A 22,793-nucleotide genomic window follows, 5' to 3' on the forward strand; every position below is an offset into this window, starting at 1 on the left:
AACAAACACAGGGAATAAAGTATGAGGAAATTGATCTCCTGGTTGTTACTTAGTTGTATAATATTTGAATATCCATTTCTCTTAAATTTCTACTATAAAAAAATATCCACATGTTACTGTATATACAACAAGAACTGTGAGACAGGTAGAGGCAGCTATTTTAATTACATTACAATCCAATCAGCTTGAAATCAAAGTAGTAATATTTGCATCACTGTTGCCATAACAGGGAAAAATATTAGACTGCAGATTCTTGTGCATATATAATACATACTACAAAATGTAGACTTGTTGGAGGAGACTTTATAAGATTAAACCTGCAACATGAGCTGTGCATTGAGCAGAATATATTGAGTGTATCAGGAGGAATTGGGCTGAGGTCTGGGAGTCGGGGGGCCACAGGTAGATCACGGTCCATTCAGTCAGGACATTGTGATGGTCCAGTCTTTAGCATCTTCTTCCCTCCAAGAAACATTCGCAAAAAGATGCTAAGTCCAGACACATATATGCTTTGCATAAATTCATGGTGGTGTCAGTAGCACGTCTTACAGCTTGACAGGAAGACGTCTCTCTGTCTGTCTGTTTGTCTCTCTGTCGTTTCACATCTGTGACAATAAGCTCTCTGAATAATTGAAGGGACAATCCAGCTCAGGCAGGCAGCAAGTTTTTACTCCTCCGTGTTGTGTTGAACCCCTTCTGCTGGTGTACAGGCCGGCTATTGCCCCCACACACACACACACATACACACACACAAGCCACATGTGATGACTTAGGCGTGAAGAAGCCCATCTGAGAGGCCTGCAGTGGTTTTGGATAAGTGAGGAGCAGAATAGCGGAATGTGTTCTTAATTTGGAGCGTACCAAAAGACTTTTTTCTTTGTGTGTGTGTGTGTGGGGGGCGGGGGGGGGGGTAATTTATGACATGCAGTGGTCCACACAGAGTGGTCACTAGTGTGACCTTTGACCTCAGCCATGTTATCCATCTTGGGTTAAATTACATGACACCCCACACCACAAATATCTGGAGGCCGATGAGCATTTGAACACATCACGTGTGTGTTTGCTGCATGTTTTCCTTCAATGGGACAAACATCACAAACCTGAAGCATCATGAACCAGCTCTTACCCAGCACGTGGACTTCCGGTCCTGTCCATCCGTCATGTTGCCTCAGGCTATCCAACACGTCAGTGTATAGTAGCCGCACTTCTGTCGCTGTACTTTATTATTCCACGTGGAGGTTTCTGGTTGTTTTGCTCGGTTCTGATTGGCTGATTTACGATAGACCCGTCAACGTTACTGTGACTGTAAAAATACTTATTTTCAATAAACACGAATGTTGCCGCACAACATGAATGTTATTATTATTATTATTATTATTAGTAGTAGTAGTAGTAGTAGTAGTAGTAGTAGTAGTAGTAGTAGTAGTAGTAGTCGTCGTAGTAGTAGTAGTAGTAGTAGTAATCACAATGTGTTAACTGAAGCGTTTTAATCATGGAGGTAGGTTCAGGACTCAACCCCTGTGGCGCTAAACCCGAACGGATTGTATTAGTGTTGAATTAATTTGTGCAAAATTATTTATGCTCTCAAGTTGTGATCAATTTACTAAATGTATTTATTATAATTCAGTTATTTAATGATGTTTCTTAATGGATTTATTGTATGTGTGTGCACATGAAAATAAGGAGTTCTCATTGTGGTGTCACGAATAAACATCACTGTTTTAAGGGTTAATAATCGGACAAGTCTTGACAACTACTGCTCTAATAATGTTAAATAATTAAACAATAATAATGATGTAATAATAATAAGAACATGTGTTTTTAAAACACATAATAATTCACATTCACGGTAGGCTCGTTGGTAAATTACATAAAATATATAATGGAGTACTAGAGACAATAATTAGTGAAGAACATTTTGTGTTTTTAATAAGCTGGATGATCCAATAATTAGAAGTCAATACGTGCAGACTGCGCACTTCACTGTGCGACTTCAAACCAACTTCACTCCGGTTCGTTCCTGCGCCAGAACACAACGAGTCTACAACGAGCCTCTATTATAATTCATAAATGTGGACATCATATGAGCACAAGACTCACCATATTCTTTGGAACAGCGCGCTACTGTGAAGCACGTGCACACGTCCAGGTCTCCAGCCGCGTGCCGCGGGCCTCTGTCTCTCTTCTCTTTGTGCCACGCACGCGCTATTTGCTGCCGGATGCTTTTCTTTCTTTCGTTTAAGCTGCTTTTAACTCATCGAATACCGTGACAATAACCTCCACACCAAAGTTGTACCTACTGTAATAATGTGTTGTTCATGTGCACGCATCCATCACACTTCTGCCCACCATTTTTTTAAGTAGTTCGTCCTGTTCCGATGTGAGGTCCCGGGACGTCGCATGATTGTAACGTCATGTGAGGCACATTCGTTATAAAAAGAAAATAAATAAATATAATTAAACATTTTGTTTCTTCCTTCTGATCAGAGGGGATCATGAACTTCACCTTATTTAATGATTGACCCTTGTTTTTTCGTTGCGTCAAAAATTCCCAATACGCCTATATTTATTATTTTTATTAATAATACGTATTATAAGGATGTGTATCATAGCAATACATACTAATAATAATATTAATCATTATAGTAACATAATGTATAGTAACAATACATCATTATTAGTATTACATGTATAATAACAATATATAATACAAATAATACTATAATAACAATACATAATAATATTAATTATTATATGTTTAATAACAATAATTATAATGAAAATGGTTTGGTCTGTTCTAATTATTTTGGAGCTACGGGGTCCTGTGAGGACTAACGAGCCGGATGACGTCATCACTATAGCTCGTTAATACCAGCTGCGTGAGGGCCGGTGCTCTGTCTGTCCGCTGAGGCCGAGCTCGTGTCCTCCTGGAGGAGGACGCCGCTGCTTCTTCTCTACTTGTGGCTCTTTCTGGGGTCATGGGGTTGAGTCTCTTCACGCACACGTGAAGTCCATATTCACTGCTTGCGGAGCGCGAGGCGGCGTCTGAATGCGGGTCCGTGCGCTCACGTGCGCTGCGGCTCTCGCGCCAGCTGACGCGTTATTTCCACGACTGTTGTGAAGTAGTTATCCATATATTATATAACAATGAAGCTAGTTGTATGATGATGGTCAATGCTTTACAGGCCAAATGTCAATTAATGAGCTCATCAATATAGTGACGTGTCGGACACACACGAACACAACAAAACTAAACAAGTTAGTTACAGAAAAAAACACAGAACAAGAGAGCAACAATGGAATCAACATCATCAATATTATTATGTATTGTTACAAGGACAACACAGACAGGATATACATACATACTAATATATATCATATATGTATAATATATATATATGTATAATATATATATGTATATATATATATGTATATATCAATATATATATATATATATATATATATATATATATATATATATATATATATATATAATGTGTTAATTTGTATATGGATGTATAAATTATTTAATTATTATGTATTTACATTGTACAGTATATACAACATGTGGGATTTAATTTCATATTAAGTTGATGTAAAAAAAAATGTGTTGATCTTTATTGTTGTTTATGTCTACACAATAGTTATTTTTCTGATCATATGATGCAGGTACATTTGTGTTAATTCTTAAAATTGATATTGCATATTCAATAATTATGTGCTAAATGATAGAGGAATAAAATTGCCACAGTCTGTAAAACCAGTTTATAGACATGATTACCAGTATTTGGCTGCCATAGTAAAAGCCTCATCAGATGTAGTATAATGCCCCTGCAATAAAATGACCAATTATGAATCTACTGATGTTATTGTAGCAGACACACATGCTATACTGTAGAATTAGATCTCTCGCTTTTTCCCCTCAGCTGTCTTTGTAAACTATGACATTTATTTTCTTGTAACGCTCTCCTCCTTCTGTGCGTGTGTGTGTGTGTGTGTGCGTGTGTGTGTGTGTGTGTGTGTGTGTGTGTGCGTGATTTGTTCGCCAGGCCTCGGGGAGTCCTGGGGTCATGTGAGCCGGAACTCTGTGGATGGCGTCCACCAGGAACTCGGCGCTCATCTCTTACAGGTGCTTCTTGGTGACAGCTGTCAGTTCTCACTCTTTCAAAACAACTGGAAAACAACATGTGGGCTTTGAGCTTTTCAAGTGACTGAGACGCAGCAAGGTCACTCAATGTTCATTAGAATGAAGCATGAGAACATATTTAAAGCTAAGCTCTTTGTAAAAATCTACCCTTTCAAGAAATGTATATTTATTTATATTATAGGATGTGTGTGTGCGTGTGCGTGTGTGTGTGTGTGTGTGTGTGTGTGTGTGTGTGTGTGTGGTTTAGTGCCGTCTGCCTCCTGCTGCCTTCATTCTTGTGCTTTAAGAGTGAAATGAGCTGAACACATTCCTAGTCACGCACACAGCCTCAGTCGGTTCTAAAGCCCCTCTAACATCAGCAGCAACACAATGGAGCAGGGCAGCAGGACTATAGAGCTGCAGGACTACAGGACTGTAGAGCTGCAGGACCACAGGACTATAGAGTTGAAGGACTACAGGACTAGAGAGCTGCAGGACTAGAGAGCTGCAGGACTACAGGACTATAGAGCTGCAGGACTACAGGACTATAGAGCGGCAGTACTACAGGGCTGCAGGACAACAGGGCTGCAGGATTATAGAGCTGCAGGACTATAGAGCTGCAGGACTATAGACCTACAGGACTATAGAGCTGCAGGACTACAGGACGAGCTGCAGGACTATAGAGCTGCAGGACTACAGGACTATATAGCTGCAGGACTATAGAGCTGCAGGACTATAGACCTACAGGACTATAGAGCTACAGGACTATAGAGCTGCAGGACTACAGGACGAGCTGCAGGACTATAGAGCTGCAGGGCAGCAGGACTACAGGACTATAGATCTGCAGGACTATAGAGCTGCAGGGCAGCAGGATTATAGAGCTGCAGGGCTGCAGGACTGCAGAACTATAGAGCAACAGGACTATAGAGCTGCAGGACTATAGGGCTGCAGGACTACAGGACTATAGAGCTGCAGGACTACAGTACTGCAAGGCTGCAGGACTATAGAGCTGCAAGACAATAGAGCTGCAAGGCTCCAGGACAACAGGACTGTAGAGCTGCTTGGCTACAGGACTGTAGAGCTGCTTGGCTACAGGACTATAGAGCTGCAAGGCAACAGGACTACAGTACTGCAAGGCTGCAGGACTATAGAGCTGCAAGGCTACAGGGCTGCAGGACTACAGGGCCACACTATACCAAAAGGTGGAATTACAATTTCCAGGTCCGTCACGTGACGCCAACTGAGGTTAAAAACTTTCCAGTACCAACACTTGAAGAGCTCTTCTATCTATATTTCCTTCTCTCGTTCAAGTACACAAGAACAGCGATGGGGTTTGGAGGCGGAGTTAAAGGAAACACATGGACTCTGAAGAGTTCTATCTTAGGAAGCCCCAGCTTCTTTTGTTTCATGCACAATGACTACATCCATGGTGGCTACATGCTCCCCAGAAGGGGCTAGAGCTGTAAGCTAGCAGCTAGGGACACACACTGCTGGTCAGATAGAGGCTCCGTTTATATTATCAGTTAATATTGTAAATGCTGATAATAGTAGTCATAATAAACATGAGCTGGTGGAGCGTACTCGGGTCCATTGTGTGAGCTCAGCTGCTCCTTCAAAGCTACATGGCGTTGGTACTTTTGTTCATTCTCATGATGTTGTTACAACAATCAGTCTGCTGTGACAGCAGCTCTAGATTAATGATGTGTCATCATAATAATACGACAGCATGGTTCATACACGCTGTCCGTGGAAATGGACTCAAAACAATAACATTGATTTTTTTCATGACAGGCTAATTATTTTCTGGCTTCTGTTGACATCAAACATATTAATATTCGCTGTTTCTTTTAGACGTTGGACGGCTTCATCTTCGTGGTCGCTCCGGACGGGAAAATAATGTACATATCAGAAACGGCATCGGTCCACTTGGGCCTGTCACAGGTTGGTTTGATGGAACTCTCTGCGTCTCCTCTGGGGGCGCTGGCCCCCCGATGAGTCCCGGTTCTGACGTGAATGATGTCCATTTCAACAGGTAGAGCTGACGGGAAACAGCATTTATGAATACATCCACCCAGCAGACCATGATGAGATGACAGCCGTCCTCACAGCACACCAGCCTTACCACTCACACTTCGTCCACGGTAAGCGAGGACCCGGGCGCGCTGTCCTCCATGTGATGTGGACGCATCATGCAGCAGAATTAACATGCAGCTTTTTGAACCCTCTGCAGAGTACGAGATGGAGCGCTCCTTCTTTCTGAGGATGAAATGTGTCCTCGCCAAAAGAAACGCCGGCCTCACCTGTGGAGGCTACAAGGTGGGAAGGCCCTGCTGCTGTCTGCTTTCAATGTGTTTATCTTTTTCTGTTACAACGGCGAGGATGACTAACTATTGCTATTCATTATTATATATTTCTGTTTTGATTACAACACCATTAAAAGTTAAACTCTGAAACTGTAGAGTACATGTTTTGGGGAATTAGTTGTATATTGAAGCAGTAAGGTACGATAGGCAGTGCTGTATTGTCAATAATGTACTGTTCAAGGGTGTTGGCAAAACCTTGAACAGTACATTATTGTAGATACAGTCCTGCCTATCGTACCTTATTGCTTTTATAATACGGTTACCTGCGACATTATAAACAGTAATATTAGCCGACTTTCAGCCCAAAATAGTTATAGCCACCAAACGTTGTGTATCACATTTCAATAGCGTAGAGAAAATAGTCCCGTATGTGTGGCGGTTACGTTTGGTAATTACTCATGCTCAGTTATGATTCATCGATAGCGGCAGATCAAACTCATAAAGGCAACCGTAAACACGTATGGATTGATGTTTATTCTTTCTGCATCCACCCGTGAACTCTTGGCCCAGGTGATCCACTGTAGCGGCTACCTGAAGATCCGTCAGTACAGCCTGGACATGTCCCCGTTTGACGGCTGCTATCAGAACGTGGGGCTGGTGGCCGTCGGCCACTCGCTGCCGCCAAGCGCCGTCACGGAGATCAAACTGCACAGCAACATGTTCATGTTCAGAGCCAGCCTGGACATGAAGCTCATCTTCCTGGACTCGCGGTACGTTCTGTGTTCTGGGCCCTAAACTGTGTGTGTGTGTGTGTGTGTGTGTGTGTGTGTGGGTGAGATTTCTTCTGCTTGTTTGAACGTTACATATTTTGTCAGTGTGTGTAAGTGTGGGTAAAAAATAGGAAGGCTTAATATGAACCCTTTAAATGTGTGTGTGTGTGTGTGTGTGTGTGTGTGTGTGTGTGTGTGTGTGTGTGTGTGTGTGTGTGAGTGCGTGTGTGTGTGTGTGTGTGAGTGCGTGTGTGTGTGTGTGCGTGTGTGTGTGTGTGTGTGTTGCTCAGGGTTGCAGAGCTGACGGGCTACGAGCCTCAGGACCTTATTGAGAAGACTCTCTATCATCACGTCCACAGCTGTGACTCCTTCCATCTGAGATGTGCTCATCACTTGTGTGAGTTAGGTTTGTTTTACCTTACTACAAAATCTCTCTACACAGACACACACATGCGCACACACACGCACACATAAGCAGACTAACAGCGTTGTGTTTGGGGCTCCTCCTCTAAGATATACATAGACATAGACAGGTCTGCTTTATTGTTTTTTTCCAAAGATCTGCCTCTCATTAATAATTTACTTAATCTAGTAAATCATTTAATTAATTAATTTCTGGCCTCATAGCTCATTAACTTTGGCCAGCGTCTCTTTGCGTCTCACTCTAAAAGTTATTCTCTTGGTTCCTGAGATTTCCTGGTTGCCTTCCATCTTTGAACTGATGGACTTGAGAGTTTAAACAACTCGGATGAGAATGCTGTGTAAACAAATGCACATTTACTGCATTCACTCTGGTGGAGCTTTTCCAAGTATTAAAGGAAAACATATGAAGGATCTACCTTTGTCTCACCACATTGTGTCCTGCAGACTGCGGAAAGTAAATTTCTAGTAAAAAAAACCTTTCGCTCCATTTCACACCCCTCTGTGACTGCTGACTTGTACTTTTGTGTTATTATTTTTAAACGTATATCCAGTATTTACTTATTGAACTTGAGCTTCTCCTATTTAAAAAATCAATGTTTTAATGGTTGTTGTTCTCAAGAGTTAAAAAACTACTTACTTTATTATGATTTTTGATCTGAAAGTTAATGAACTGGTGTTTTTATTTTATTTATACATTTGTTTATATGTTATGAATCATTTTGAAGCCCATACTTACTACACACTAGCATGTTATCTGTTCTGTTTGGATCACATTACCATTAAGTAGACTAAATCATTATTGATGTTGTGGATTGTACATATATTTCCACATCTGTTTAGTGTACTATCTACCCATCTGTGTATTCCCAAATGTGTGCATAATCCTCTTTGTATATCTACGATCATGTTACTTTTTATACATATTAGTATAGATTGTTATTATCAATCGAAAGCCATTTTGCATCTGTCCTCATCTGTGTTGCAGTAAATGGCTAAACTCCCCCATTATTCTGCTGCGGTTAATGTATTACACTTGCATATTTCCGTTATAATATTCCAGATACAGTTATTTATCAGTCCATTCTAGCTTTTAAAGGATACTGTCGGAATATGGAATCGTCTGAAACAGGATCACGGATCATCATTTTAATTGTATAAAAAATCTGTATTATGTAAGTCACACAGGTTATTGCAGAAGAAGCCATTAAAAAGCCCATTGAGCTCAAGACAAAGTGCACAAAATATGACTTATTTCCTGGTTTTAGGATTCATTATATGAATCACTATACATGATCTTACGTCCTGTTGTGTGATGTGATGTAATCTCGTGTTGGGCCAGGTCATTTAATGTTGTTATGCCACAAGACCTTTTATTACTCCTAAAATTAGAAAAACTTGACACCCATGACATCATTCATATGAAACAGCTCTTTGGCACCTCCTGACAGGACCACTTCAATCACTTTTGCTGCTACTGGCAGCCGTACTTTGATGTGTCATGCAGTAAACGCTGTGATGGATGTTTGTTTTCCCATCATTAACCCTTTGCTGTCTTGTCCCGCCCCTCTTTTGTTCCAGTGCTGGTCAAAGGTCAGGTCACCACCAAGTACTACCGCTTTTTGGCCAAGCCCGGTGGCTGGGTCTGGGTCCAGAGCTATGCAACCATCGTACACAACAGCCGCTCATCCCGACCTCACTGCATCGTCAGCGTCAACTACGTGCTCACGTGAGTGTCTGTCTTTGTTTCTTCATGTGCTGTCGCCATATCCTGACAGAAGAACAGGACACAGATAGTTCCTCTGACTCCTTTTACGGCTCCGAGTGACGTTTGAAAGATTTCACCACATCTGAAGAAAATCAACCAATCAGAGCCGAGCTCTTCCATTTTCTAAACCCAAAGTGTGTTTGAACGGAGTGAACACAACTGTTATCATTTTAGCTTTTTACTTTTACGGTTCTCCCTTTTTTTTTTTACAGAAATTAAGAATAACTAATAACATGTCCGGGGTCAAATCAATCCATCCAAACAAATCTTAAACAAATCTCTGTATCCATTGATGAGCCGAGCAACATTTGCTTCTACTCTGGTCATGCTCTTATTTTGCAAGAGTGCCACATGTGGATTAAACCACCACTAAAAAAGACTGCCCAACGAATGAGCTGTATGTAATAAATTATATATATATATATATATATATATATATATATATATATATATATATATATATATATATATATATATATATATATATATATATATATATAGGTCCTTTCTTGTACAGACACATCCCAGTTCTGTCAGGTTTGAGTGTCTAATTCTGGGTTGCACCAACAAGGATTAACTCTTAGACTAGGTTTAAACCAGGTTTGTCTTTTAATCCAGTTGCACCAAACTTTAAACCTAGTTTAACCTTAGTTTACAATTAATCCTGGGTAAATCTAACCGTTTGGTAATCTCCGTTTAATTCTCATCTAAATCAAGATTAAAATCAAATCTGTTGCACCAGTTATTTTGAACCTAGACTAAACCAGGATTAGCAGTTATATTTAAACCACCCTTGAGGAGGTTTATCTCCAGTTTAATGACAACATGGCTGCATATCTTCGCTGCGTGGAGTTAGAAGAAAGAGTTCCTCGCATGAAAAATAGAGATAAGTAAAACCCAATTGAATTTTATGACAACAGCGAGTTTTCACAGCGTATAGATTCACAAAGGAGTCGGTCATGAACCTCTATGTGAAGGTTGGACCAGCAATCGAGCATGGAAGAGAGAGGAACGTTGCCGTGCCAGCACTTCTCCAGCTCCTAGTAGCTTTGTAATTTTATGCTACAAGGTTAGTTTAGGAAAAAGATTTCATTTATTTAGGGTTATTTAGTTCCGTATTTGTTAAACGTACATTGTGAATTTGTTTACATTTCGTCAGAATCCATCATGGCAGACATTGAACATAAACTAATCCTGTTTTAACCCTAGTTTAAACTAGTTTAACTAATCCAGGGCTAGAATTAAGATGTGCAACACATCTCAGATTAAATATAAACCAGTTTAAACCTAGATTTACTAACCATAGATTCATTCTAAACCAGGATTAATTTAATCCGTGTTGGTGCAACCCAGCCTAAGTCTTTGACACACACAGGTTAAATCTCTGTTGTTTATCACAGGAATAGTTGAGCATGTTGGGAAGTCCTACTTTACAGAGTTGTCGTGGCACTCATGGATGTGTGTTTGCTCTGATAAGATAATGAGTGTCAGTATCAGAGAGATTTACGCACACTGTCGCTGTGAAGCAATTAACAGGAGGTTAATTGGAAATATGACACAGGTTTTTGCAGAATCTGGCAATGAAGAAGGTTTGTCAAGTCATATTCAGTTGTTTTTTTACTTTTTATTGTTGTAGGCTGGAAACAGGAAGTGTGATGACGCTGTTTGCCAGGAGAACCTTTTGATGGAGGCTGTGACTTTCAGTGCTCTCTTGTGTGCCAGTTGTGTCACGATGTCTGAGCCCTCAGGCCCTCTGTGTGCTATGTGTGCTCATGTGCTGCCTGTGGCCTGTGGAGGCCTTTCTGGTGAAGACTGTGCAGAATATCTAGAAACAGACGCGGGCCGCTAAAGCAAGTGGGACCGGGCTCAGGTCGCGCGTGCAGACAGTCCGACAGCACCGGGTTGCCGCTTAAATCTTCATCACAAGCTGCTATTTTTTAATCCCTTCCAATAAAATCAAACCGTAATCATTCTGCTCTTATTAATGAGCGAGGGATGCCGTTTACTGCCCGTCATCCCATTACTGTATTACCCCTGAGGAGCATATTTCACAGCTGTACCAGTGAGCGTGTGAATGAAGCAGGCCCATAAAAGCCAGCGCGGCCGGCTGCCTGCAGAGAGCAGCTTGACACGCTCCCTCTCCCTCTGACATCACATCTACAGCAGCTCTGTGTTCACGGCCTTTTAATTGATGGGCTGTGAACTGAGGCGCTTATGGGCTGTACGGAGAATGGAGCCTTATTTCCTCCTCAGTTCTGCTGCGGTCCCGTGCGGTAAGGCTGCGTGATTACGCGAGAAATTACTCCCGCCTTTATTTGGGTCGACGTTGAGCTCACGATCATGTATCGCGAATATTCATTTGACGTTTAAATCGGCAGAGCGCTGCTTTCACTTCCATGTTGTCCGACCCTTTGCATGAAAGTAAGACTGGTCCTTATCCACGCTGCATCTCCGAGAAGCAGAATAAAATACAAAATTACAGGCTGCTGCTTCCGGAGGAGCAACGCAGCACGACAGTGAGGCCCGTGTCCCTTCATTTGATACGCAGCAGAGTTTTCTCTGAGTGGAGCACTTTAAACATTGATATCACAGTCGAGCCTGATCATTTAACTGTGGGAAGCCACGCGATTAACACTGGAGGAGCTGTGCAGCCTGTAGGGGAGGAGCCCCACAGCGACGAGGCAGTGTGCGGGAGCTACTCGGCCCACAGTAGCTGCAGTGTGTACAGCCGTGGATAACAGCGCTGATGAGGACACTTCACCTGCATGTGAACTCCCACTGTGTGTTGAGCTGTGATAACCTGTGCCCCTTCTGTCACCACAAACCCTACAGTGATTTAGCAACAGAGTCACATGCCCAGCTTTTACAGTTCACTGTGTGTTTAATCAGATTTGTTCCCTTCCATGCTGGTGCAGCACGAGCTCATCACTCTGCTGTCTAACGCGCACACCGTTCAGCATCAGTACCAAATAGCAACACCTTCATTTTGACACATGAGAGCAAATGAATGAGGAGTCATGTGGAGCACTGGTGCTCAGCCTGGGAGCTGAGACTCATCAAGAGGTCACAGAAGAAATCTGATGAAATGCAAAATGAATAACATGAGATTTTTGGCTTTCCTCTTATCCTTTTATCGGGTATAATACTCAATAATGTCACCTCGTCAGACTTTAAAAGTTTGGGACACAATTCTTACTTTTAAGTGGTTTTATGATTAAAAGGTCCTATTTCGTTCTATTAAATCAATAGAACTCACTCACACACACACACTGTGTGGGTTCACCGGGTGTCTGAACCAATGCTCACTCTTATGTAGACACAATAGGCTAGAGCTGAAACAGATCGTCAATCAATTGTCATTGTTCAAACAGATAAGCAGAACATTCTCTGACATCCGCCCTTGCGCTGTAAGGATGAGCGACTTGTCTGTCCTGTAGGAAGCTGCACTGAAGCAGCATCATACAGTGCTCTGGTCCTGGGACTAAATATGCATTTTGAAGAACTTGGGCTCTGGGAAGTTTCCCCCAGACATCCCAGAGATTTCCCTTTTTTAGATCAAACCATGCAGTCTGAAAACATATGAGAGGTGAGGTGAAGCAACCTGTAATAGGTTGTCTTCTTATTCAAGGGTACGGCCGAGTCCACAGGTCTTTTTAGTAAACATAGTGGTGTTGGCAGAAGGCCAGCACACATACAAATGCTGAGTACAGAGCTTTTATAAAACTGCAGCCAGACGTGGCCAAATAAGCTGCTGACACAGGACGTTCTACATGTTCACACATAAATGTCCAATTACTCTTTCACGATGTTGAGGAGCAGAGGCGTCACAATGCACTCCGTAGGTCACTGCTACATTATCCTACAACTCAGACCCTGTGGTCGGGGTGGAGCATCTCACCATAGGATCTCATCATAGGATCTCATCATAGGATCTCATCATAGGATCTCATCATAGGATCTCCCAGCATCGGCACCAAACCCCAGATTGGTTTAAAAAAAAAGGGATTATCTGAACAGCAGCCAAAAAGCTTCTATGGCTAAGACAAAGTATGTCAGCATCATGGTGAGAGTATCAGTGTGTAGTCAATGTGATATTTTTAGACAGAATGTAACTAATGCAAAAGAGTGTCCGTATGGACGTGTGACTCTGAGGAGAGACGGAGACAGAGGGGAGCTGACGGATCACTGTTTGTCTCCACTAAACGGCCAGGTTTCCTGCTCTCAAACTCGACTCGTCGTCCGTGGTGAGATCTGTAGAGACACTTAAGCAAGAAATCAATTCCCATTTCCCCGCAGTGAGACGTCTCTGCTTCTCCTTTGGGCCTGCTTTAGCCAGACACAGCCTTTAATCTGCCCGTGTATTTGATTGGACAGCTTTCCCTCCGCAGAGTGTTTGTTGAAGGCCGCGCTGCAATCCTTCTGGTAAAACAAGCATCCCAACAGCCGTTCCTGCCCCCTCAGCAAACCCCCACCTCTCTCTCACACACACACACACACACACACACACACACACACACACACACGCTGCCCTCTCAGCATCATGATGAGGCTCTAGTTGCTAAACAGATGTTAAGGTCTTTCTGCACCAGGAGAAGAAACAAACACGCTGTTTGTGTTCTTTAATAAACCAGAGGACTGGGATCCCTCCTGCTGTAAATATAGAGCGTATTCAATCTATGACATGTAAATGCAAAACATAAATAATAGCACTGTGAATGAACCGCGTGGTCTTCATGCTTGTGTCTGCAGGGAGACGGAGTATAAAGGCCTGCAGCTTTCTCTGGACCAGGCCACGTCCAAGGCCTCCTTCCCCTACAGCAGCACCACCGCCAGCCTTACGGAGAACTGCAGAACTCCCAAGAGCAGAGTCTCCCGGCCCAAAACCAAAGCCAGGCTCTCGCCCTACACCCAGGTGAGGATGTAATTAATGTCCTAAGTGATGCACTTCATACTTCATACTCCTACATACTCCGGTGAGGTACCAGTATAAAGGACTTGGCTCTAGTTTGGTGTATCAGAAATGACGGTCGGTTATGATAACACGGATGAGATCTGGGAACACATATGATTTGTGTACCGACTGAAGGAATGCAGCCTGAAGGAGGTTCCTCCACAGAGAAGCTGTGTGGTCTTCCATCTTAAAAAGGAGCTCAAGGTACAACCGTTGCAGTGAAAGGAGTCAGTAGAGGCGGTCCTGGAGGGCCTGTTTATCCCGTACAGCCTGGAAACACCGTAGGTGGAGGCTGTGGCCCTGAAGAGGGACGACGAGCTTACTGATCCTGTTGCCACAGCAACCTTGAATCTGATTAGCACTCATGATGTTGGGAATAACTACTGCAAGTATGATACATCAAAGTAGACCCGGGAAGTAATCACTTTTGACTTCCTTGATCGCAATTTAATTTAGTTTGGGCTATTTCAAACATTTTACATCGTTGTGAAGCTGTTTCCTTTGTGATGGAGATGTGCATGAACGCCGTCACGTGACCGGACCCGGTCCTCAGAGCCTGCGACAGCCAATAAATATACAGAGCTAACCAGTAGACTTGGACTCATAGTTGTCTTTTCATTTCTCATTCTTCTTTCCATTTGTGGCTGATTTTGGATGACGTTGTAGGACGACGAGCTCTGCCTCGGGAACCAGTGGAAGTATTAACAATGCTAAGATTAAAACAAGAACCATAATTAGGGCCGGCTGTAGCTCATGGGGAGAGTCGTCGTCCTGCAACCGCAAGCTCGATAGTTTGTATGTCAAAGTGTTCTTGAGCAAGACCGCGGGCGCCTCACAGCAGCCCACCACTCCCTAATTACAGATGAGTTAGAATGCAGACAATGCATTTTCCCACTGTGGGACTAATAAGCGATTAATTATTATAATATTACTTTAACTAACACATTCATTTGGTCGGAAACAGCTGCTTTGTTTGTTTACACCTCAGGTTGATGAGATTTCAAACGTCTGTTGAGCATGTCAAATCTCGGCTTTCTGTAATGTCCTCTTGTTTCTCGGTTGCAGTACCCTAGCTTCCAGACGGAGCGCTCCGAGTCAGACCAGGACAGTCCGTGGGGCAGCAGCCCCCTCACGGACTCGGCCTCCCCTCAGCTGCTGGAGCAGAGCGAGGGCCTGGACGCCTCCTGTGTGTACAGGCAGTTCCCCGACCCCCGCACGCTCTGCTACAACTTGTCCGAAGAGCACCATCACAGCGGCAGCGACGGCTACGCACACCTCCACGCGCACGGCCAAGCTCAGAGCTGCGAGCGGGGCCGATGCGAGGCGGGGCGCTATTTTCTGGGCACTCCTCCGGGAGGGAGGGACGCGTGGTGGGGCTCCTCGCGGTCGGTCCTGCCGCTGAGCAAGAGCGCCTCGGAGAACCACGAGGGGTGCGACGGCAGCGCGCCGCGCAGCACAGCCGTCCACAGCTACAATGGTGAGGACTACGACCTGGACCGTGTCCATTGTAGAGACCCGACCGTAAGGACAGTTAACAGGATAGTTTTAAACAGTACTCTGAGCTGATTGGCTTCGTGTCTAGGGCCCCTGATAGAGAGATAAAGGGGCCTCCTCTAAAGTCTAGTGTCTCCTCACTGTAGACACTCTTGGTCCTAATTTGGCAGAAGCGCTGATGACACACAGTGCAGACCATTACTGAGCACGGTGCTCTCAAACGTGCGATCTTTCAGTGATCAAACAGGGTGCTTCATAGAAGCCTGGCTTCAGTCCAGTACACCTGCATGGTCCATGTTAATCAGAAGAAGATGCTCTGAACATCTGATGCCGACCATTTAATGTTCCTTCATAGTTGATATAGATTTAATGAATTGCTATTTATTAATAAATCCAGCCCCAACAACAAAATTGTAAAAATTAACAGGAATTACAATCAAGCGTAAACCTTTTTGAATGCAGCTGGTCAACTTTCCTAAACTATCAGAGTCTATATGGGCTCGATACCCATAATGTTGAATCCCTAATATAAAGATTAAGCAACGGTTCAGTAAATATATATATTTAATAATTATGGAAGAGGAACAGCAGAGCAGCTTTCATATTCAGCAACAAATACCTCTACACGGCATTCAAGTTAAGATTGGCAGAGGCAGTGCACATATTAAACATGTTATGAGAATAATCATGAAAATAAACTCCGCTCTATCAGAGTCGGTTGTTACGTTCTGACATTATTAGATGAACAGATTGCTCTTAACGAATTGTTTCACAACGTTAACCACTTGGCTGAGATGGAACGTATTCATGAAGCATATTTTGGTTCAGAATTGTCAACATTCAACGTATCATTTTCTGGCATCGTGGTCGTGGTCACAGCTTAGTGTTTAGCGACGCCGCATCATGAAACAGCTTACAGAAGTGAAGATTCATTTATGGTGGCCAACACCAGTTGAGTGTTTCCAATAGAAGAAGTAGTGACGGTTACAGGGGCCTTAAACCTTTAGTCATGACTAGAAATTCAAAAGGTGGAGAACTACAAACAATCTTCTTTTCTTTAAAGTCGACACGGCCGAAAATATCACGGGAAGGTACGAGGGAATTTCATTGTGGGAATTGAGAGCGTCCTTCCTTTTGAAATAACTGTTTGTTATGGAAACATCTCAGCAATAATTGTTGTCCACAAAAATCTGAACAAAATCGTACACACTGAATCAGAAGTGGAAGGCCAGGAACTACCAAACCTCCACTGGACTCGAGACTTGTTTCCTTTGGTGTTGTTTGCTTCCACTGACTGTTTTCATGGTGTCCTCCTGCAGGCCGGGGCCACTGGGACGAGGACAGCGTGGTCAGCTCTCCAGATGGAGGCTCGGCCAGTGACTCGGGGGACCGGTACCAGGCTGACCACTACCGCTGCAGCCCGCAGGAACCCAGCAAGATCGAGACTCTGATCCGGGCCACGCAGCAGATGATCAAGGAAGAAGAAAGTCGATTCCAGATGCGCAAGGGCCCCCCGGGTGGCCCGCTGGGGCCGGCTAACGGGCTGCCCAAGGGGCCCGGGCCCTGCTTCACCCCCGAATACGCTCAAGGGCCCCTGCCGCTGCAGACCGTTGTGTGTCGAGGTTTGAGTCAGGTGATCAGCCCTGCCCTTAGTCCCGCCCCCCTGTCCAGACTCAGCAGTCCAGGTCCTGAGCGCCTCCAGAAGCCCAAAGACTACCTCCAGACAGACCTGTCCCCCCTTTCTCTGCCCTTGCACCACCCGTTTGGTCGTCCGGGTCCGTGCTTGGCTTCCCCCACCCCGGCCCCGGCTCTCTACCCCATCCATACCGACCCGCGGCCCTACTTGGACAAGCATAAAGCCTACTCCCTGACAGGCTACGCTCTGGAGAACCTCTATGAACCGGAGAGCCTCCGGGGCTACTGCACCTCCGGCAGCACGGGCCCCACCCACTACGACGTGACCCCTCACCTCCGCATCCCGGCAGAGCAGACCCCCGGACATAAAGGCACCTCTGTCATTATCAGCAACGGCAGCTAACGGTCGTCTGAGCCTGAGCTGGTTAGCTCCGTCACAACACTAAGCCATGGTTCTTCTGGATCCTGTTAGCCTGTTTTTCCATCAGACCGATCTCTTGCCCAAAATTCATGCTTACCTGTAGAGTGTAAGTGCATGTTTCTGTAAATTGGTCTCAAAAGGGAACAATAAGGTCACATAATCAGAGCAGTGCCTGTACTTCTGGGAAATAATGCGATTGTAACTTTGGGTTACTTTTTAGACACAGTGCATGCATAGATTTTCAAGAAAGACCGACCCAATCCTAATCGGACTTAAAGATAGTACGACTTGAAGATAAAAGATTAGATTTTAACATCGTTACAACCCCGAGAGGGCTTTGTCACTTCTCTGGGAGCACAGTCCAAGATGGACAGATAAAATGGACTATTATTATTACATGAGAACATGCAGATAGGAACATACTTGATGAGGCAGCTGTATATCTGACCAGCGTCTCTTCCTGACTGCTGTTGCAGCTGTCAGGCAAACAGACAACTCAACATCCTCTGTCTCCCAGTTTGTCATCAGAGATTCAGCTCTAATAGGCTTCATATTTAAAAGCGAGGAAAGAAAGTTCTTTGGTCGATCAGTACGATGGAAAAAAAAAAAAACAGAGAACAGGACTGGTTAGAAAACGTCTGGAGTCGTGCTCTCACATCCGTCCCAGTGTGTGTAACCTTTTGCACTATGAGAGATGGAGATTTTGTGAAGCGGTGTTCTGGTTCGGAGGAGGAGAGATGACAGGTTTGGTTCACTCCGCAGCAAGCCAGAGCACAGGTGGGCCCTGAAATAAAGCCTTTTAAACTTTACAGAATAATATGCAAAGCCATTCTCTAGATGTTTCTTTTCTCTCACGTTTGCTACCTTGCAGAAAAGTAAACACAGTAAAGAAAGAGGCAGAACCATTGATGACGCGAACGGGTACATGATGGATATGATTGTACAGCGAGAAGCTTGATACTGAATGGATTGTTGGACGTATTTTAATGGGGGACATGGGAAGTCTGCTGCTTTGATATCCAATACAGTATTTGACTGGCGAGACAATAAAACGGCCTGATATACATTCAACAGCCTTTTTATTTTAACCGAGGAAATGACAGAATATATGGGACATGTTCCAGTGTTTGCCATCATGATATCTGTGATCATTTCTGAGTGACTGCAGGAAGACTAACAGACCATATGCAATTGAACCCATTGGAATGTCAGGTGAGGCAGCTTGATTGTGTTCATTATGACGAATTCCTGAAGCAACTGTTAATTATTGTTACGTGGGCATGTTTGTACAACAGGATTCAAGTTTTCTTTTGGAGTTTTTTTTCTTCGTCTCCTCCTCAGTCCTCAGATGACCCTATATTTATACAAGTTTGGATATTTTTTTTCTTTTATTTTATCAAAGCCTGAAATGTGCTAAAGTTATTTATGGTGTTCTGTAAATATGATGAGAAAAGAAAATCCCACCACATTTAAGCACATGGGCGAAAACTGTATTTATTGAGTAAATGTTTCTTTATGATTTTTGAAATATAACTGCAATCAAATCCAGTCTGCTTGTATATTGAGTGTGTTTTTGACTGAAGCCAATTCTAAAACAGGAAAAAATAAAAACATTTTGCAGAGATGGGTTATGTTGTTTTTTAGATTATTATTTATGTCCAATGTCGTTAATAAAGATACATGGATTTTGATACCAAGTGGCCACCTGGGGTGCTGAAGCCGAGGTGGAAGTGCTACTTAAGTTTATAGCTATAAGCCCAGAGACCCAAAATGGGCAACTTTACAGCCTGATTAAAAAAACATGGTTTTGTTTTTTATAGCTAATATCAAAGCTATGATTCCTAAAATAATGTAAGAATTCATATGAACAGGAGTTTATGATAACTGTACTGGGGTGGCTTATTACTCGTTTAAATTACATTAGGCCTAATTCCAGAGTGACAGGTGGCTGCTGTCTCAGGTCGCTCGCTGTCTGTTCTGCTGTGTCAGCTCCACCAACATCTTGGCCCATTTTTACAGTCTTCATAAACCTCTGAGTGACGGACCATATGGTTCCTTCTACACAACAAAATCACTCTTCCACATTAAAGAACACACAGTATGTAAAACACAATTCACATAAGGAATGTAAAAAATCATATAGGTGGGGTGTCAAAGCATGGCGATTAGCAAGCTAGCTAACTAGCCAGCTGTCCGCTGGTTAGCCTGCTACAACGGTTGTAATTTACTAACGGCACACGTAAAAATGTCCGCCGCTCTGATTATCCTGCTGTGTGAATTTGTAAGTCAGCATCTGTTATCCCTGTATGAATGGATGAATTTTGACAGCTGGTTGAGTGGTCGGACACGGGCTATAATGCATGCTTGTTTACCATTACATATATAAAATCATATGTGGTTCATTTCCATGAAGGAATGCAAATTGGGTCATAACATGTGAAAATCATTTTAAATTTGATTAAAAAAATACATTTACAGATTTATAGGTTTTGGATATTTCAATTAAAGACCACAAACTCTTTCAATAAACAATTCACGAGCGAAAAAAACAATATTTTATCATCATATCATATGTGCTTTGTTGTAACAATCATGGATATTCTATGCACATTTTTATATGATAAAGGGTCGTGTGGTTATCTTATGAGACATCTCGCACAATGAAAAAAAAAACATTTAGCTTTAAATATCACAGACCAAACCATTTTACATTTGATAACTTCAAAGGCACTGATACAGATTTAAAGTTTACATTCAAGATGTTTCAATATGTTCATTACATGTGGGACACCATTTCACATAAACAATTCACATATATGCATGCATTTCTTTTATTTTCCATGTGATAAAGACTAAAATCATACAACATTTGGTTTTCAAGTGACATCCAGGTTTATTGGCATAAACCCACACACCGTTTTTTGTAAAGAATATCTGTATGAAGTTCCACTACAGCAGTCTGGTTATGATTCAACTTGATATCTTTTTTTTTCAGCTGTAAGCACATTAAAATTTGCATGGGTTACGTGTGGCTGCTCGAGCAAATAAAGACTATTGATGGAAAGTGATGGCAGAATGTCCAATTAAGCCTGTGGATGTGTGGGTGTGTGGAGGTCAGCGATGGGGCCGCGCTGCTCTGCAGCCTGATGGATGCTTAGTGTTTGCTTTAGTCGTCTCAGTCTGCTCGCTGCTGGACTCTCCCAGCCCGCCGCCTCGCCGATTCCCTCCATACTAAAAGCCTTTCATCCTGGTAGTTATTCCTCACTTGAGCTCTTCTTTCAGCAGCTTCTGTCCTCTCCAGCAGGTTTTTCACTCACTGTTAACCAGGCGGATTTAACTCTGCCCATTAGTTACATACACTGTTGCTAAGAAACCAGCAAGGAGGCAGGGAGCAATGTCAACAGCATGGCGGACTGTGAAGGGCTGCAGGGTTAGGCTGGAATAATGTGCTGCAGATATCAGACTTACATTATGAAAAAAGAAAATGCTGGCTCTGCCATTCACACCTGAAAACGTATTTTTGCATTTGACTGATTTTACAATCATACAACTACTAAAACTTGATTTTGCTGTGATGTGTGAATGGAAAGAAGAATCTGTGACGAGGCATACTTCGGTTACAGTGTCATATTGTACAGTGTGATGTTTCTACATGCTGTAGTACGGAAATTCAATCCCATCCAAGAATACCACATGGTGGTGGAAAGCTAATGCGTATGTATGCTAACAGGGTTAGAGTTTGTTCCTCTTCTTGTTACAGTGAAAGCTTTAAGAGACATCATTTCTGTCCCACATCTGCTGATCACATTGTCCTTTTCTTTTGATCTCCAGCTTTCGCTCCTCACACTTCTCTTTCAGCTCAGTGTCTTTTCTCCAGCTCTGAGTCCAGGGCCCTCCAGCTGTTCTCAAAAGCAGTATTGTATCTCCTCCTTAACTTCTGCCCTTGAGCTTTCTTCCTGCTGCCAAGCCCAAGCTCTCTCTGTCTTCTCTAGCTGGATAAGAAGACTTTCACAAAGGCTTTCTCTTCCTCTTTTTATTAGTCTCCTTGTATTTGAGCAGGGTGTCATCCTCCTTCTGCTTGAATGCCTTGCTTTCCAACGCTCTCTCCAACCTGTTGAGTTCCTGCCCGGTATCCTCTGTGCGCTCTTGTTTCCTCATCTCACTGTCACTACCGGCCCTCAACCTGTTGATCTTCTCAAACTTCAGCTTCACTTGTTATATTCTGGATGTCCACACTTGGCCGGTTTGGGCTGCTCTCTCCTGAACGCCTGAGACACACACGTGTATTGTTTAGCTACACACACACAGTCACACGGTTGATCGTGTGTTTGTTTGTTATTTAAGTGAAATGTGATTTCATGAAACTATGCAGCCTCATATTAGAGCATATTGAACAGATGTTATTTACACATTGTGCTAATAATGCCCTCGTTCACTTGCAGTAGATAATTAAATGCAGGACTTACTGTACGGTATGGAGGTATTTATAGTTGTTCTCTTAGTAAACAGGGATGAATATCATTAGTGTTTCTAAATGATTGTATTTCATTTATATTATAAACAGAACTAAGTGTTGTTTCTAGAGCAGCAACGCAAATGTTTACAACAATAAAGTCAGTATAAACTAAACAATATCTCACGGGAAACAAATCCAACATGTCTCTGGAATAAATAATATTTCTGAGTGAAGTTCAGAAAGAATGAACTCAGTCAGTATCAGTCCTTCCCAAGACCTTTGAAGCAAATTTGTAATTTGTGATTTGAGGCTATGCAAATCAATTTAATTGAAATTCCTCTGTCCTCCTGTCCTCTCTCCTGTGTCCTAATCCCTCTGCCGCTGTGATTCACCGTCTGAAGGGGAGAGATGCTTCTCAGCCAGCAGAAGCTGAACAGTTGGATGACAGA

At 43.0% G+C, this 22,793-nt stretch overlaps 1 protein-coding gene across 1 annotated transcript in view; it reads left to right on the forward strand.

Annotated features, from left to right (window-relative positions):
• Nucleotides 1–18,134, forward strand: part of sim1a (SIM bHLH transcription factor 1a) — a 19,299-nt gene extending 1,165 nt beyond the window's left edge. Inside the window, exons 2-11 of the mRNA XM_068570233.1 lie at nt 4,050–4,129; nt 5,978–6,067; nt 6,159–6,267; nt 6,357–6,442; nt 7,000–7,199; nt 7,490–7,596; nt 9,201–9,348; nt 14,137–14,299; nt 15,404–15,815; nt 17,152–18,134. Coding sequence (XP_068426334.1) covers nt 4,050–4,129; nt 5,978–6,067; nt 6,159–6,267; nt 6,357–6,442; nt 7,000–7,199; nt 7,490–7,596; nt 9,201–9,348; nt 14,137–14,299; nt 15,404–15,815; nt 17,152–17,870 — 2,114 coding nt within the window. The 3' untranslated portion in view covers nt 17,871–18,134. The remainder of the gene's footprint in view (nt 1–4,049; nt 4,130–5,977; nt 6,068–6,158; nt 6,268–6,356; nt 6,443–6,999; nt 7,200–7,489; nt 7,597–9,200; nt 9,349–14,136; nt 14,300–15,403; nt 15,816–17,151) is intronic.
• Nucleotides 18,135–22,793: the final 4,659 nt, after the last annotated feature.

Source organism: Clinocottus analis, unplaced genomic scaffold, assembly GCF_023055335.1.
Source record: "Clinocottus analis isolate CAN_PGR_092001 unplaced genomic scaffold, fCliAna1.0.p SCAF_9, whole genome shotgun sequence".
Classification (NCBI taxonomy): Eukaryota; Metazoa; Chordata; class Actinopteri; order Perciformes; family Cottidae; genus Clinocottus; species Clinocottus analis.